At 46.4% G+C, this 13,236-nt stretch overlaps 1 protein-coding gene across 5 annotated transcripts in view; it reads left to right on the top strand.

Annotated features, from left to right (window-relative positions):
• LOC130175087 (protein bicaudal D homolog 2-like) overlaps nt 1–13,236 on the top strand; it is a 44,181-nt gene that overhangs the window by 19,576 nt on the left and 11,369 nt on the right. For all 5 annotated transcript variants that reach the window (XR_008828693.1, XM_056385380.1, XM_056385379.1 and 2 more), the window contains exons 3-8: nt 8,187–8,339; nt 9,256–9,470; nt 9,559–9,805; nt 11,441–11,698; nt 11,803–12,006; nt 12,108–12,656. Coding sequence is in view for 4 of the 5 variants with exons in the window: in XM_056385380.1 (XP_056241355.1) it covers nt 8,187–8,339; nt 9,256–9,470; nt 9,559–9,805; nt 11,441–11,698; nt 11,803–12,006; nt 12,108–12,656 (1,626 nt within the window). In the remaining variant the exon portion in view is untranslated. The remainder of the gene's footprint in view (nt 1–8,186; nt 8,340–9,255; nt 9,471–9,558; nt 9,806–11,440; nt 11,699–11,802; nt 12,007–12,107; nt 12,657–13,236) is intronic.

The following is a 13,236-nucleotide window of genomic DNA, read 5'->3' as shown; positions in this document are numbered from 1 at the left end:
CATATTCTACTCTCCTAATCTTCCCTAACTGTCATAACGCAAACCTTTATTGTCTGCGCCCCACTTTGGACAATGTTTGACCTCGCTCACTGCTGTCATTTACATACACTCAACAGCTAAGTGACCTCATTAAAAGAGACGAGTGAAGTGCAGAGCGTGGGTTGCCAATGGCTGTGCGTGTGTGAAGTTGCGTGACGGAGTCGGACATGAGGAGACATTGAATTAGGTACAGGTTGAAATCGCACTGACTGAGAGATGTATGGAGCGCTGAGGAAGCCTGTTTTGACACAAGGAGACATAAAAGGATGAAAAAAAAAGATGAACACAGTCTGACGAGAAGGTATAGGGAGCCTCTCACCTTTTTAGACGGGATTCTTTGATGCAAAGGTCCATGCTCCGTTGACAGCGAAGCAACGGTTGGAATAATAAAGAAAGGGGTGGTTTGAAGTAGCAACTTGTTTGGAGAGTGTGGCTTTATGAGGAGAGAAGGAACAGACCACTAATGCTAGATTTAACTTGATTTGACACTTGCAGCTCGAGGTAGGTGCACGGCACATCACATACCAGGCAGGAGCTATGTCATTGCGTCATATCAGCATTTTGTGCAGGAATTCTTTGGTTCCAACAACAGATCAATGTCGTTATATTCATTCCAAGCACGCCTCTCCACCCTAGCAACAAGAAAAAACCCTGGTACTGCCGTTTTGTTTAAACAATCAAATATAGGCGTATGGTCTTCTCTGTCTATTTGATTTTTGGTCTCTCTCTCCCCTCCTCTCTGTATAATGCTCTTCCTCTGCAGTAGTAAATCCCATCACTATTGCAAATCTCCCCGTGTTTGCGCACTGCAGATTTAGCCGTTGTTTTGCAGGTCAAGTTGGTAATTCCAGTGAAATTGGTAGGGGGGAAGAAAGGGCCTCCCGTCCTGACTCGAGCCTAAAGTCTTTGGCAGACAGCTGCAGGAATTACTGCTGTTTTCTGTGAGTCACTGCTTGAGACAGATGTCAGCGGCGCTTCTTACGGAGATTAGTGAAAAAGACTTGGTCCCTCACGACGACTTACGTTCCAGAAAGATATAAATTCCACTATAATTAGGTCAGCTGCTGCTCAGCTCTGAATATAAGTTGGTATAAGTTGGGCATTATAGAAGCCAGATGTACCAGACATGTTTTTGAAACTGAACATGAAATTTAACTACCAGCAGTCATCCAAGAGACAACTTGAACATAATGACGGTCTAAAAAAGAAATTATGCCTCCTAAATTTCCCACATGAGGAAAGCCGATAGAGAAAAGGGAATACAGTATTTTCTGCATATCTTTGATCTACAGATATGGTGTGACTGGTTTTGCACTGGTGGCCATCATGATGGCCTTTCTGCAGGTGCCATTCCCATTATAACCACCCTGATGCAACGCCATGGGCCCCGGCCAGCTCTAATTGGCTACATAAAAGAGGCTGGAGTGTAAATTGCCCTATGTATGGGAGATAATGACACCCTTCTAATGGTACTTCTGTGGGTGCGAGGAGGAGTGTGTGTGGCAGGCAAATGGAGGGAGCTTGGGCACTGAGGCTGGCATTGTGACCAGACTGACAGGGCTGAAAGAGATCTTTGTCTCCTGGGTTTCAAATTAGCCCAAAAGCTCAGGCTGTGAGAGGAAGGGGAGGGGGGGTGGGGGGTTGTGCTGGGCACTAGGAGACGACGAGAATGGTGCGAAAGAAAGTGAAGGAGGCCTGAAATCCGTTAAAGAAGGAGAAAAGCTTAATGAGAGTCAATTCAATGCAGATGGTGGATGATGCAGCTTTTCCGGGACAGCATGGCTAATCAAATTGAGTCAGGAGGGAGACTGAATGACTCAATTTCATCATGGAATGAAACTGACAGTTGGGCTGTAACTGTTGCCTTTTGTGTTTTGAGGTTTTTTTTTTTTTTTTTTTTTTTTTTTTTTTTGGCCCTGCATATTTACAGGGTTCCTCTCTGAAATAAAGCTGCAGTTTTCACGGCTGCACTACAGCTGAAACGAGGTTTAGGAGATGTAATTTGACGGTGGGTTGCTCATAAAGCAATCGATCAACAGAAAGTGTTGAAATCCCACAGATCTGGAAGCTTCACTCGGTGTGAAAAGGCTTTTGTCTCTGCACAGGCCAGTTCATTCACCACCGTTTAGCTCCAGCATTTCAGCTGGTTACATGCGACACATTTAAACCTCCCAGGCAGTTTCTCATGCCAAAGACTAGAATGTTAGCCGGGAGCACTGATAAGACGCATTTCACTGCTATGATTCAGTCTACAGGATTAAACCACCACAAAGAGCCAGTAACATTGTAAGGAGGCGTACTCTAATAGGCATGACTTCATTAAATCCAATCTCATGTCTGGAGAGCAATGTGCCCACAGTGATGGCTGCCATTATCCTCACAAGGATTGGGGATTCCCATCGCCATGCATCTCAGGAAATTGTCAAGCAAAGCCGAAGATAGAGACGCTGAGAAATCTAATCAGGGCACTTCAGTCTCGCTATTCAATCATGTTCGTAGAAAATGTAATATGTTTCTGCCTTTAACAGAGTACTACCTATCTACATCTGCTTCATTCATGATGCAGTGTTGACACAGTAACTGTTGCCTGCCCTCCATGTGAGAATCACTCTGATATAATTCACTAGCTCAGACTATCTTACCCTCACAGGGACATAAGTTATGGTTATTGTGGTTTTGTCAATCACCATAATGTGGAAGCCATTCACATGTCAGACATGATTGGTTTTTTCCACCTCATTGACACAGTGGCTGGAGCTTAATTTGAGTGCTGCTTCAACTGGCTGGATTAAACAACTGACAGACAACAGAGAGGTAGGAGGAAGGTATCTGCATTGATGGGATGAGTTTAAAAGGTTCGAAGAAGGCAGGGGTTTAAGCTCATTGCGAGGAAGGCCATTGTTGCTATTGACATCGGAAGCAATTAGAGTACAAGGCTACAGTTTGTCAGCGGTGGAGCTGCACAGGAGATGGACATGAGAGCAGAATTTCAGTCGCCACTGCCGCACTGAAGCTTATTGGAAGGTCAGAGTTGAGTCGTAAAGGGATCCAAGACCGGTTGCTCTCTGTTCTCTTATAATCATCTGACGTGAGGCTAATGTAACAGGACTCTCAAAGGGCTCTGGGGGTGTAGATGTCGAGCACCTTATTATTTCTACGTGACATTAATGCCAAGATAGATCACCTCCTGTCCTGTGGTAGTTGGGGGTGGTGGGGAAGGGACAGTATGGAAAGGTTGAAAAATCTTGACAGAAATGGGAAAAAAAACCCTGAAAACTGAAATGACAGGGGAATATAATGAGCAAAAAATTTCTACAGACACTTGCTGCTTCAGTTTCATTGCTACTGCTGCTGTCATAAATGGCCCACAACCTTCTCTAAACCCTCCAGATGTTATCTGAGGTATCTGCCTCCAGATGTTATCTGAGGTATCTGCTCATAGCATCCAACACACCCATCTAGCTGTCTCCTGAACTCTGTCGCAGACACAGAAGATTTTCCATTTATTCCTGATGTTGTTTGTCTTTTGGGATCAGCTTTAACAAAGCTCCGAAAATGTGTCCTGGCTCACAGCACCAAAAAGGTTTTCCATGCCAGATCAGTGAAACCTGATAAAACAAGAATGCACACACACACACACACACACACACACACACACACACACACACACACACACACACACACACACACACACACACACACACACACACACACACACACACACACACACACAAACAGCACACTGCACATTGACTTCAGCTAATGGTTTTAAACATGCTCACGTGCACATTTCTCCACTTCCATCAAAGTGACCTCGAAATCACTAGTTCACTGTTAAGTGCATGCCGACACACTTTCACCCTGTAGGCTTTTCACCAGAAGCCACGCAGTCACAAGGTTCATTTCACTTTTTTTATTTTTTAATTGTCTCATTGAAAAGTGTGACGGTGTTTTTCTCTCCCTAATGGAGTCTGGGCAGGACTCTGGGCAGGACTCTGAACAGGACGACAGTCGCTTGCAGAGAAGAGGAGGATAAAAGCAGATCTGCTTTCACCTACTTTCTGGGCTCTGACAGCAGCAATAGGCCCCTGAGCTTCATTATTCCTTTGCTCTGTCTAAAGCCATACTGAGAGGGGTTTGAGCTCTGTACTGCATCTGTGATTCACTTCCCCTCTATCCTGAAGGTCATCCTGAGATGCTTTTGGCTTGTAGAGTTAGATTTAACATGGGCCGACGTGACCTTGACGTGCTGCAGAGGCTTACAGGACATTTAAAGTTTGTTTTTTTTCAGCTCACTGAAGTCTAAAAGTGTTCTCTGGAGCACGATATCACTAGAGATCTACCAGCAGAGGTGAACAAGCCCACTTTCTTCTTATCTGATAGGCAGATATGATGGAACTGAAGCTTCAGTATTAAGAAGTAAATCAACTGTGACTGATACATGGCCTCTAAAAGCAGCACACTGTCACACTCGGAGGAGACAGGGGAGGTGGGGGTTGAAAAAATGAGAGCGGTAGTAGTGTGGGTGAAATGGCAAAATGGAGGTCAGTGGTATCAGACAGTGGAGCTGAGATGGGGGGGGTATTGGGCTTGTGGGCACCCGATGTCCTGCCATCTTTGAGCCCTCTGCACTTTGCAGGGGAAAAAAATCTTGTATATGTGCATTTTAGTTAAGTGCAAAGTGAGCGGGATGATAGAGGTCAGTGGAGTGAGAGTAGAAGGGAGATAAAACATATATATGTATATATTGAGTCTGTCTGTGCTATTATATCAATAATACAGTGTTGTGCCATATGGAAGTCTCGGCAGCACTTTCTAGGGAACCAAACTGGGGAATAAGAGGCAAGTAAATATGGATTTTACAGAAATGCAAGCTGGATTCTGTGGAGTTATCAATCAGCAGAGACTTTAACAAAGCATTAAAACATTCCTAATCTACACTTGTGTTAAGCCTGAAACTTTGCCACTGTGGCTCACTAAGTGATGGAGCTATTTGCCATAGAAATAGAGGTTATAGCGGCTCAAACACATTGAGAAACTCACTCAGAGCTTTGGTGGGATTTAAGCAGGCTCAGCCCCACTGTGCTGTCAAAAGCAGTTTACTAGTGAAAAGAAAGCTTTAAAGTTGAAAGTGAGCGTTCATACAAAGAAAGAAGCTCTGACCCATAGAAATGTGCGCTTGTAGCATTTTTCCTGGACTGTACGACCAACAGAGACTTCATGAGAGCAGAAGGCCGCTGATATGTTTTATTAGGTAGATACACCGACATGCTTTTAATCATCTAACAGCCTATACCTACCCTGCAAGTTTACAGTAAGGGCAGTACAACCTGGTGTTTTCACTGCCACCCGCTTTGCATGTAAGTGACACATTTGTCTGTATGTGTGTGGCGTGGGTGTGTTCAAGCAGCTGTCCAGACGTCACCTGTAGTGACAGCAGGCAGGGGGTAATCACCAACCACACACAGTCCTATGGCCATGAAAGGCAGCTCAGACGGCCTTTAGAATATCACACTCCAGTGTCTAACCAGCCACACACACACACACGCATACATTATCACAATTTACATTCCCAGGAGAAGCATGTGTCCCACGTCTAATTAAATGTAATTTACACTTAATAGCAGGAACGCACATGGTCACTACAACCCCTGATGAATTTACTCAAATCAACTTCTGTCAGGCAGCAGTGCAGCGTAACCCCACCCCACCCCCCAGCCCTCTTCAGTCTCTGAGGGGGTTCAGTTGTAGCAGAGGATGTGGAAACAAGGTGAAAGGTCAGAACCCTGCTACGCATCGTAATCAGTTTGCAGGAGGATCTTAATCAGTTTCAGCGGTGGCCTGTATTCATCGGCACCAAGTGGCACTGACCCTCCAGCTGAGGCACATGACCCTGACCAGGAAGAGACCCACCCGGACGACCAGCTGCCACAGCTCTGTAACACCACAGATTACTCTACTCATGAGATGATGTTAAAAATCTCTATGAAATAATTCCGTCTTTGCTGTTCAATTCTCCAAAGCTTGACAGCTAGAGTAACCGAATCTGTTAATGTTTTGACTGATTCCAGCCCCCCCCCCCTCGCGCTTTAATTCAGTTCTCCCTCAGAAGTCAGGACCACTGTATGCAGGCTTGGTGGTAGGACTGATCTGTAGTGTAAGCTCATGCATTATTCAGTAATGCACCAACATCACGGCTTTTCGTACAGCAAACACCCACGCTCATTAGACATGCGCAAAACCCTGATGAATATTAATGCACCATCAAACGTCAGCCTCAACCCGGCTCTGCACATAGTGATTAATAATTTAGCAGAGCAAACGAGCAGCATGCGCGCTTCATCAGCGGGGATTTTAGCAACGTAGTATTTGTCAGAGCGTTCTTCTCTCAATGAGCTAAAATAGGCGAGTAAATACCAATTACAGAAAACGCAACAAAAACAGATGTGTTATAGTCTCCTGAGTCGCATTAGTTAAATATTTTGGAGCATGAATTATTGTTCATTATTACTAAAGCTGTATTATTTTGTAATGCTGTACTCAATTATGAATAGTGTGTGACAAGGGGGCTCTGAGCACATTGCAGGCAAAGGGATCAAAGCACTGACCTTCTAGTTTCTATCCATCAGGATACCTGTCACCACCTGCTCATTACCTACTCTATTTCAATGAGTAATATTACTGATCTTCATTCAGCCTCAAGGCAGTGCCAATATGAGAAAGTGTGCAAAGGGAAAAGGCCTCTCAGGATTGACTTCCTGAGGTCGCTGAAACGATCGGAGAGCAGGGATTGTGATGCGCCCCGTGGTGACGGCATGAGAGGAAGGGGCCGCCTGGCCAGGGATTGCAGGGCTAATTGTCCCTCTGGTATTATGTTATCTCTGCCAGGTCTTCTCAGAGAAGGACACGTATCAGACACACACACACACACACACACACACACACACACACACACAGACACACATACACACATATGCAAAGCCAAACCATACTGCTGACATACTACACACACTCTAAAAGTTACATGCTTGCTTGCTCACGTAAACATTGAAGGTCAGTTCAGACACTGCTGAACACAGAGATCTATTTCACATGCTTTTCCCACCTCTTCCTCACATTACTCTCACACACACACACATACACACACACACAACACACACACACACACACACACACGTATGTTCATTGATTCGGTTCAAAGAGAGTGAGACGCCCCCCCTCCTTTAGCGAGTATCCCTTTACTTTAGAGCTTTTATCCAGTGTTTCTCTGAGACTCACTGGCTGAGATGCCACCCCCGCCCCCCCACCCACCCAAATGTCCTGCGGGACTCTTATGTTTTGGGACGAGCCAGCGAGCAGGGGGCGGGAGGGCAGGGACAAACCTGGAAAGAAGAGGATGGAGGGTTAAACAGGGCAATAGATCAGGCAATCTGGACACAGGCGGCTCAGCAGGGCTGATCGGATCCTTCTGGCTTTCAGTATCTACAAGTGGGGGAAGGACACGTCTCATACTTATCTCACCTTTATATAATTATGCTTTTCCTGATCAGCCAGGGACACACTCAAAATATTAGCACTCATCAACTGAAAATGGTCAAAATTTCTGATTGATTTGAATTCCATATTCCGAATTCTACAATCCTAATTTCCTTTGATTAGTCCTTGGATCCTCCTTTACAGAGAATCAAACCTAATCTATCCCCTCTTTAGAAAATTAGGCTGTTACAGAGCTTCCCGGCCGTTGACCTGGCACCACGAGAGAGATAAGTAGGCTTCAGTCTCTTCTGTGCCATCAGATTTGGCAGGCAGGCACGCTTGTGGGCCGACTGCCCAGAGAGACACCTGGCACCTAACTCTCAGACACGAATGGGCCCACACACCAAACACATACACACACACACACACACACACACACACACACACACACACACACACACACACAGAGCAGGTTTGGCCAGATGGGAGCCATTTCTTATCTCGCACGATTTAGAATGTTAAAGAGCCAACGTGACACAAACAGTTACAGTAAAGCAGGAATATCCAATCAATCGTCTCTCCCACACTCAGTCAAACGAGATTGAAATAGCGGTCACTGACAGCTCTTCCTCTTCTCCCTCTGTCCTGTCTAACCTCCTTTGGTGCTGCAGAACAGCCAGATGGTGGAGCTCCAGAGGAACCAGCTGCGGGATGACATCAAGGAGTACAAGTTCCGGGAGGCTCGTCTGCTGCAGGACTACACCGAGCTGGAGGAGGAGAACATCTCGCTGCAGAAGCAGGTCTCCGTGCTCAAACAGAGCCAGGTGAGGAGAGAGCGGTGCCGCAGCTCTCCAAAGTTTGTGCAAAGTTTGAATCATGTGAATGGTGAGAACGCTGGAGTATAAAAATGAGGAGGGAAGGGTAGAAGAATGAACGCAGAACACTCCCTTCTTGTTAAATTTGGCTGCTGGTCATCATCATGCAGCCTCTTCAGTGAGGCTTAATTAAACTGATAGCTTCAGGCCTCTCGTTCAAGTACTTTTTAAAAACACACTTGTACTGTACGCTGTCTTACAGCATCTCGGCAGCCCCACAGGCCCCCCCACCTCCCTCACTGATTAGACTGCCAAAAGTAGCATCAGCTCTTTAATATTCAGATTCAATTACGATAATAAAAACATCCTTTGACACAGTGAAGAGATAAATAAGCAGCTTCTTTTGTTTTTCCCAGTGCCTGGAGACAGGGCTGTCGTCTGATTATGGAAGTGTTTGACAGACTCTTTAACAGTTATCAGAGATTCTAACACTTCGTGCTACAAAACACGCTCCCTGGGTTTATTCAGATGAGCTGAAAGGGGGGAAAGAAATCTACTTTACACATCTGCAAACATACAACAGAGGATATTTCCATTTGATGCTTGCTTTTATGCTTGAGATGTTAATTCTCCACATGCCTTTATTGTTTTGGATTATGTTTTCTTTATTCATGAGGGGCATGAAACAAACAAGAGCGGCTCCTTAGACGGCCATTATGAAAAGGTTTCCCAAATCCAATCAACTTAGAGCTAATTAGAAAGGACATTAAATGGATATATTCCTGTTTAAAATTGTCTTGAATAATGTCATTCTTTTTGATCCAGCTGGTTTGCCGTCCATTTAAACTGGAGCTGAACCTAACCGTATTCATTTCTCTGTGAATCCAAAACTCCTTAAAGTGGCTCCTTCTCCTCCTCTGCTCAGGTGGAGTTTGAGGGTTTGAAGCATGAGATCCGTCGTCTGGAGGAGGACACTCAGTTCCTGAACAGCCAGCTGGAGGATGCCATCCGCCTGAAAGAGATCGCTGAACGTCAGCTGGGGGAGGCCCTGGAGACCATCAAGACCGAGCGCGAGCTGAAGGCTTCCCTGAGGAAAGAGCTTTCCCACTACATGAGCATTGGAGACACCCTGTACCACAGGTAAACAGAACACAAACAAGGCGCTCAGCAGCCTCAGCGTCCTCTGTAACAAACACTAAATGACACTCGTCCCCTCGTTTTCTCTCAGCCCACTCAGCATCTCTCTGGATGGCCTCAAGTTCAGCGACGACACCGCCACTGAGCCTAACAACGACGAGGCTCTCAACGGATATGAGAACGGCTTCACCAAACTGGCCAACGCCATCACTGACGACAACCGCGTCTCCACGCCTAAGAAGGAAGAGCTGTTCCGTCCTGCGCCCAGCCTCGTGGACGACCTGCTGAGCGAACTTAACATCTCGGAGATCCAGAAGCTCAAACAGCAGCTGATACAGGTTTGTTCTTAATCACTATGGAAAAGAGAGAATCGACAAACCGAAGAGCAGACTGCGATGTAAATGACTCGTGTCAGCAGTGATTGGGTTCACTTTAGGTTTATTCAGTAAAGAGAGAATCAATAACAGGCGAGTGAGAGTCAAAAGAAGTAAAGCACCTCAAATATTCCTCTAGATTTTCCTTGATATGAATAGTATGGTGAGATTTCTTTGCTTATTTTCTCATGAAAATATGATTTATCAATAGTGTTCTGTCCTCCGAACCATATTGACAGTAGTTAACACAGAATAACTCAAAACTGTCAGCACTACGTATGTGAGTAAGCTGAAGGTGTGTCTGAAGGAGTGAGGGAGTCTGTGGAGTGTTTGGTCTAGATCCTGACCCAGGCTGCTGCAGGGATCTAAATCCCCTTATAGCAAAGTTAATCCAGGGAGACGCGCGCACACACACACCCTCAAAGCTCCACTGGGCTTGGATCAGCGGGTGGTGGCACCGGAGGACCTGCCATCTGCTTGCTCATCACCCCATGAGTCCAGGGATCTGCCTGATTGGGCACCATGGTTACCAGAAAGTACCGGGAACCTGTGGATAATGATTGTTTAGAGGACTAAGGGATTAAAGATATTTTTTTTTTCATCTCTCCTTCTGCAAACATAAACACGGTAGCTGGATTAATGTGTGAACTTGACGTTACCTCAGTGTTGCCCCGCTATGGGCACCGTTCTGGTTCTCAGCCTGACCATTGTAGTGGTGAAGCTGGCGGGCTGTGACAAAGCCCCGTGTTTGATATGAGGCAGCAGCGTGTCATACCGCCTGCCAAGTCATTCCAAAGATTCCCGGCAGGAATCAGAGCATAGGAAACAAAAAGTTTCCTTTACTCATCCAGCCATACTCTGTTGCTCTCCTACCTTATATCTTTCTAATGATTTGGTCCTCAGTGATCAATCCCAGACTTCCGCTCCTCTGATATTATTGCCTGGTTAGTTGCCCTGACAATCTAGAACAACATCCATGTGGCATCACACCGTCACAAATAGTCTTCACTTGTAAATATGTGAAAAGATCCGTGTCAGCTGTATCTTAAGTAGATAATCACATTTCTTTAAATGTGAAAAAAAATCTTCAACATGTCATGTTAGTTAAGCACGGCATCTCTTTTCAAGATTAATCATCATTATATATTCTACACTAATAAAAAATTCATGCGGATCAGCATGACCATGATACTTTTATATTATTTACAGATCAGTGTCAGAAATAGCTCAGCGGGCGTATCAGCACAACCGTTTGCATGCGTGTAAGACGACCCACCCAGCATCTCTGCCAGCACTGAGCTGAACTGAGGCCAGCAAATTGCCAAGGTCGTCCCGACTCTGATGCTGGGATACTGGGCAGCGAGCCTCACATACCGTGGCAGCACAAGCCTGATAGTGGGTAGAGTTACCACATGACAGATAATCCACTGATTTAATTTGATCTGTTAAGTCCAAAGCAAGAGTCCTTCACACTATCAAGTGACCAAGAAAATAAAGTGTGAAATTACACGTTTGTAAGTCAAGCAGAGAGTACAGTACAGACAAGATGTGATGACCTGGCATGTCATCGTTCTTTGTGTCGTCCTCATCTCTCCTCAGATGGAGCGCGAGAAGGTCAACCTGCTGTCCACCCTGCAGGACTCTCAGAAGCAGCTCGAGCAAGCTAACGGCGCTCTGTCAGAGCATCAGGAGAAGGTCAACCGCCTCACGGAGAACCTCAACGCCATCCGCAAGCTCCAGGCCAGCAAGGAGCGCCAGTCTGCCCTGGACAACGAGAAAGAACGCGATAGCCACGAAGACGGAGACTACTACGAGGTGGACATCAACGGACCTGAGATCCTGGAGTGCAAATACAAGGTAAGGTTGTTGTAGTTGAAAAATTGACAGCACAAAAAGTCAGATTGAGCTTTAACTCGACAGGTAATTTGGGGTTTAATTTGTGATTGATCTTGCCTTGCTAGGTTGCTGTGTCCGAGGCAGGAGAGCTGAAGGAGGAGCTGAAGACTCTGAAAACAGAATACCAGGCCTGTCAGTCACGTTACGATGAGGAGCGCACCCGTCTGGAGAACGATGTCACCACGCTGGGAGAGAAGCTGTCGACTTTGGAGAAGACGAGTCAGGCAGAGAGAGAACAGAAGGCCAAGCTAGAGAAGGAGCTGCGCAAGGTGAGATTCTCTTCTCAAGGCTCTCGATGTTGTTTTTGGTGTTTTAACTCCGCGAGACAAAAGCGTGGCTAAATCATGCGTTTTTCTTTGTGCGTCCTCAGTTGAGTGACGTGGCAGGCGAGTCCCAAGGCAGCCTGAGCGTGGCACAGGACGAGCTAGTCACCTTCAGTGAGGAGCTGGCCACCCTCTACAACCACGTCTGCATGTGCAACAACGAGACACCCAACCGTGTCATGCTCGACTTCTACAAGGAAGGTAAGGGCGGCCGCAGCAGCCCCGAGGGCCGTGGCCGTCGCTCTCCCATCCTGCTCACCAAGGGCCTGTTCCCCGAGCCTGGTAAGACCGACCTGAGCGACGGAGTCCCGTCGCCGGTTTCCTCCCTGCCTTCTCCCGTGTCCGACCACCGCCGCGAGCCGATGAACATCTACAATCTGGTGGCCATCATCAGGGACCAGATCAAGCACCTGCAGCTGGCCGTGGACCGCACCACCGAGCTTTCACGCCAGAGGGTGGCCTCTCTGGAGCTCGGCACTGTGGCCGACAAGGACAAGGAGGCCTGCATGGAGGAGATCCTCAAACTGAAATCCCTGCTCAGCACCAAGAGGGAGCAGATTGCAACCCTGAGGACTGTCCTCAAGGCCAACAAGCAGGTCCGTTGCTCTGTTTTTGTCTTTAATACAGTCAAATACATCTTTTCACTAACTTGGCATCGCGACCAAACATTTGCCAGTTTCCCCTTGATAGACAGAAACAGAAGATAAAAGTGGTCGGCTATTTCGGGTCTATTCAGCTGTTGCTGCAAATGTGTTGTAGACAAGATCAGTAACAAACACTGGTGGAGACAGTGGTCTTATGGTGCCAGCTGCCCAGAGTAACTGTGTGTTTAGGATTGAAGAACAGCCCTCCAAAGCACAAAGAACCATAACCCACAGACAGAGTGTGTATGCAGTTGCTCTGGTAGCCCTTTAAAGTATGTGTGTGGTTACTCAGTGACCATCAGAACACAAACATGAAAGCCCCTCATTAATCACACACCTATGGTTTTTAAAACGGCACCTAACAATAACAGCTTAAAACAGGACACATGGCTACCTTAATGACTCACATGTGACAGAAAAAAAAAAAAAAAAGGTCATATGGTCCATATTAACAGAGGTAGACTGGTTGGGACAGGAAATACACCCCCGTCGTTTTCCAGCTGCTCTGACCCTTTTGTTCCTCTTGTCCACC

This window comes from Seriola aureovittata, chromosome 9 (assembly GCF_021018895.1).
Source record: "Seriola aureovittata isolate HTS-2021-v1 ecotype China chromosome 9, ASM2101889v1, whole genome shotgun sequence".
NCBI classification, from domain to species: domain Eukaryota; kingdom Metazoa; phylum Chordata; class Actinopteri; order Carangiformes; family Carangidae; genus Seriola; species Seriola aureovittata.
This window is presented reverse-complemented; position numbering and strand designations above follow the sequence as displayed.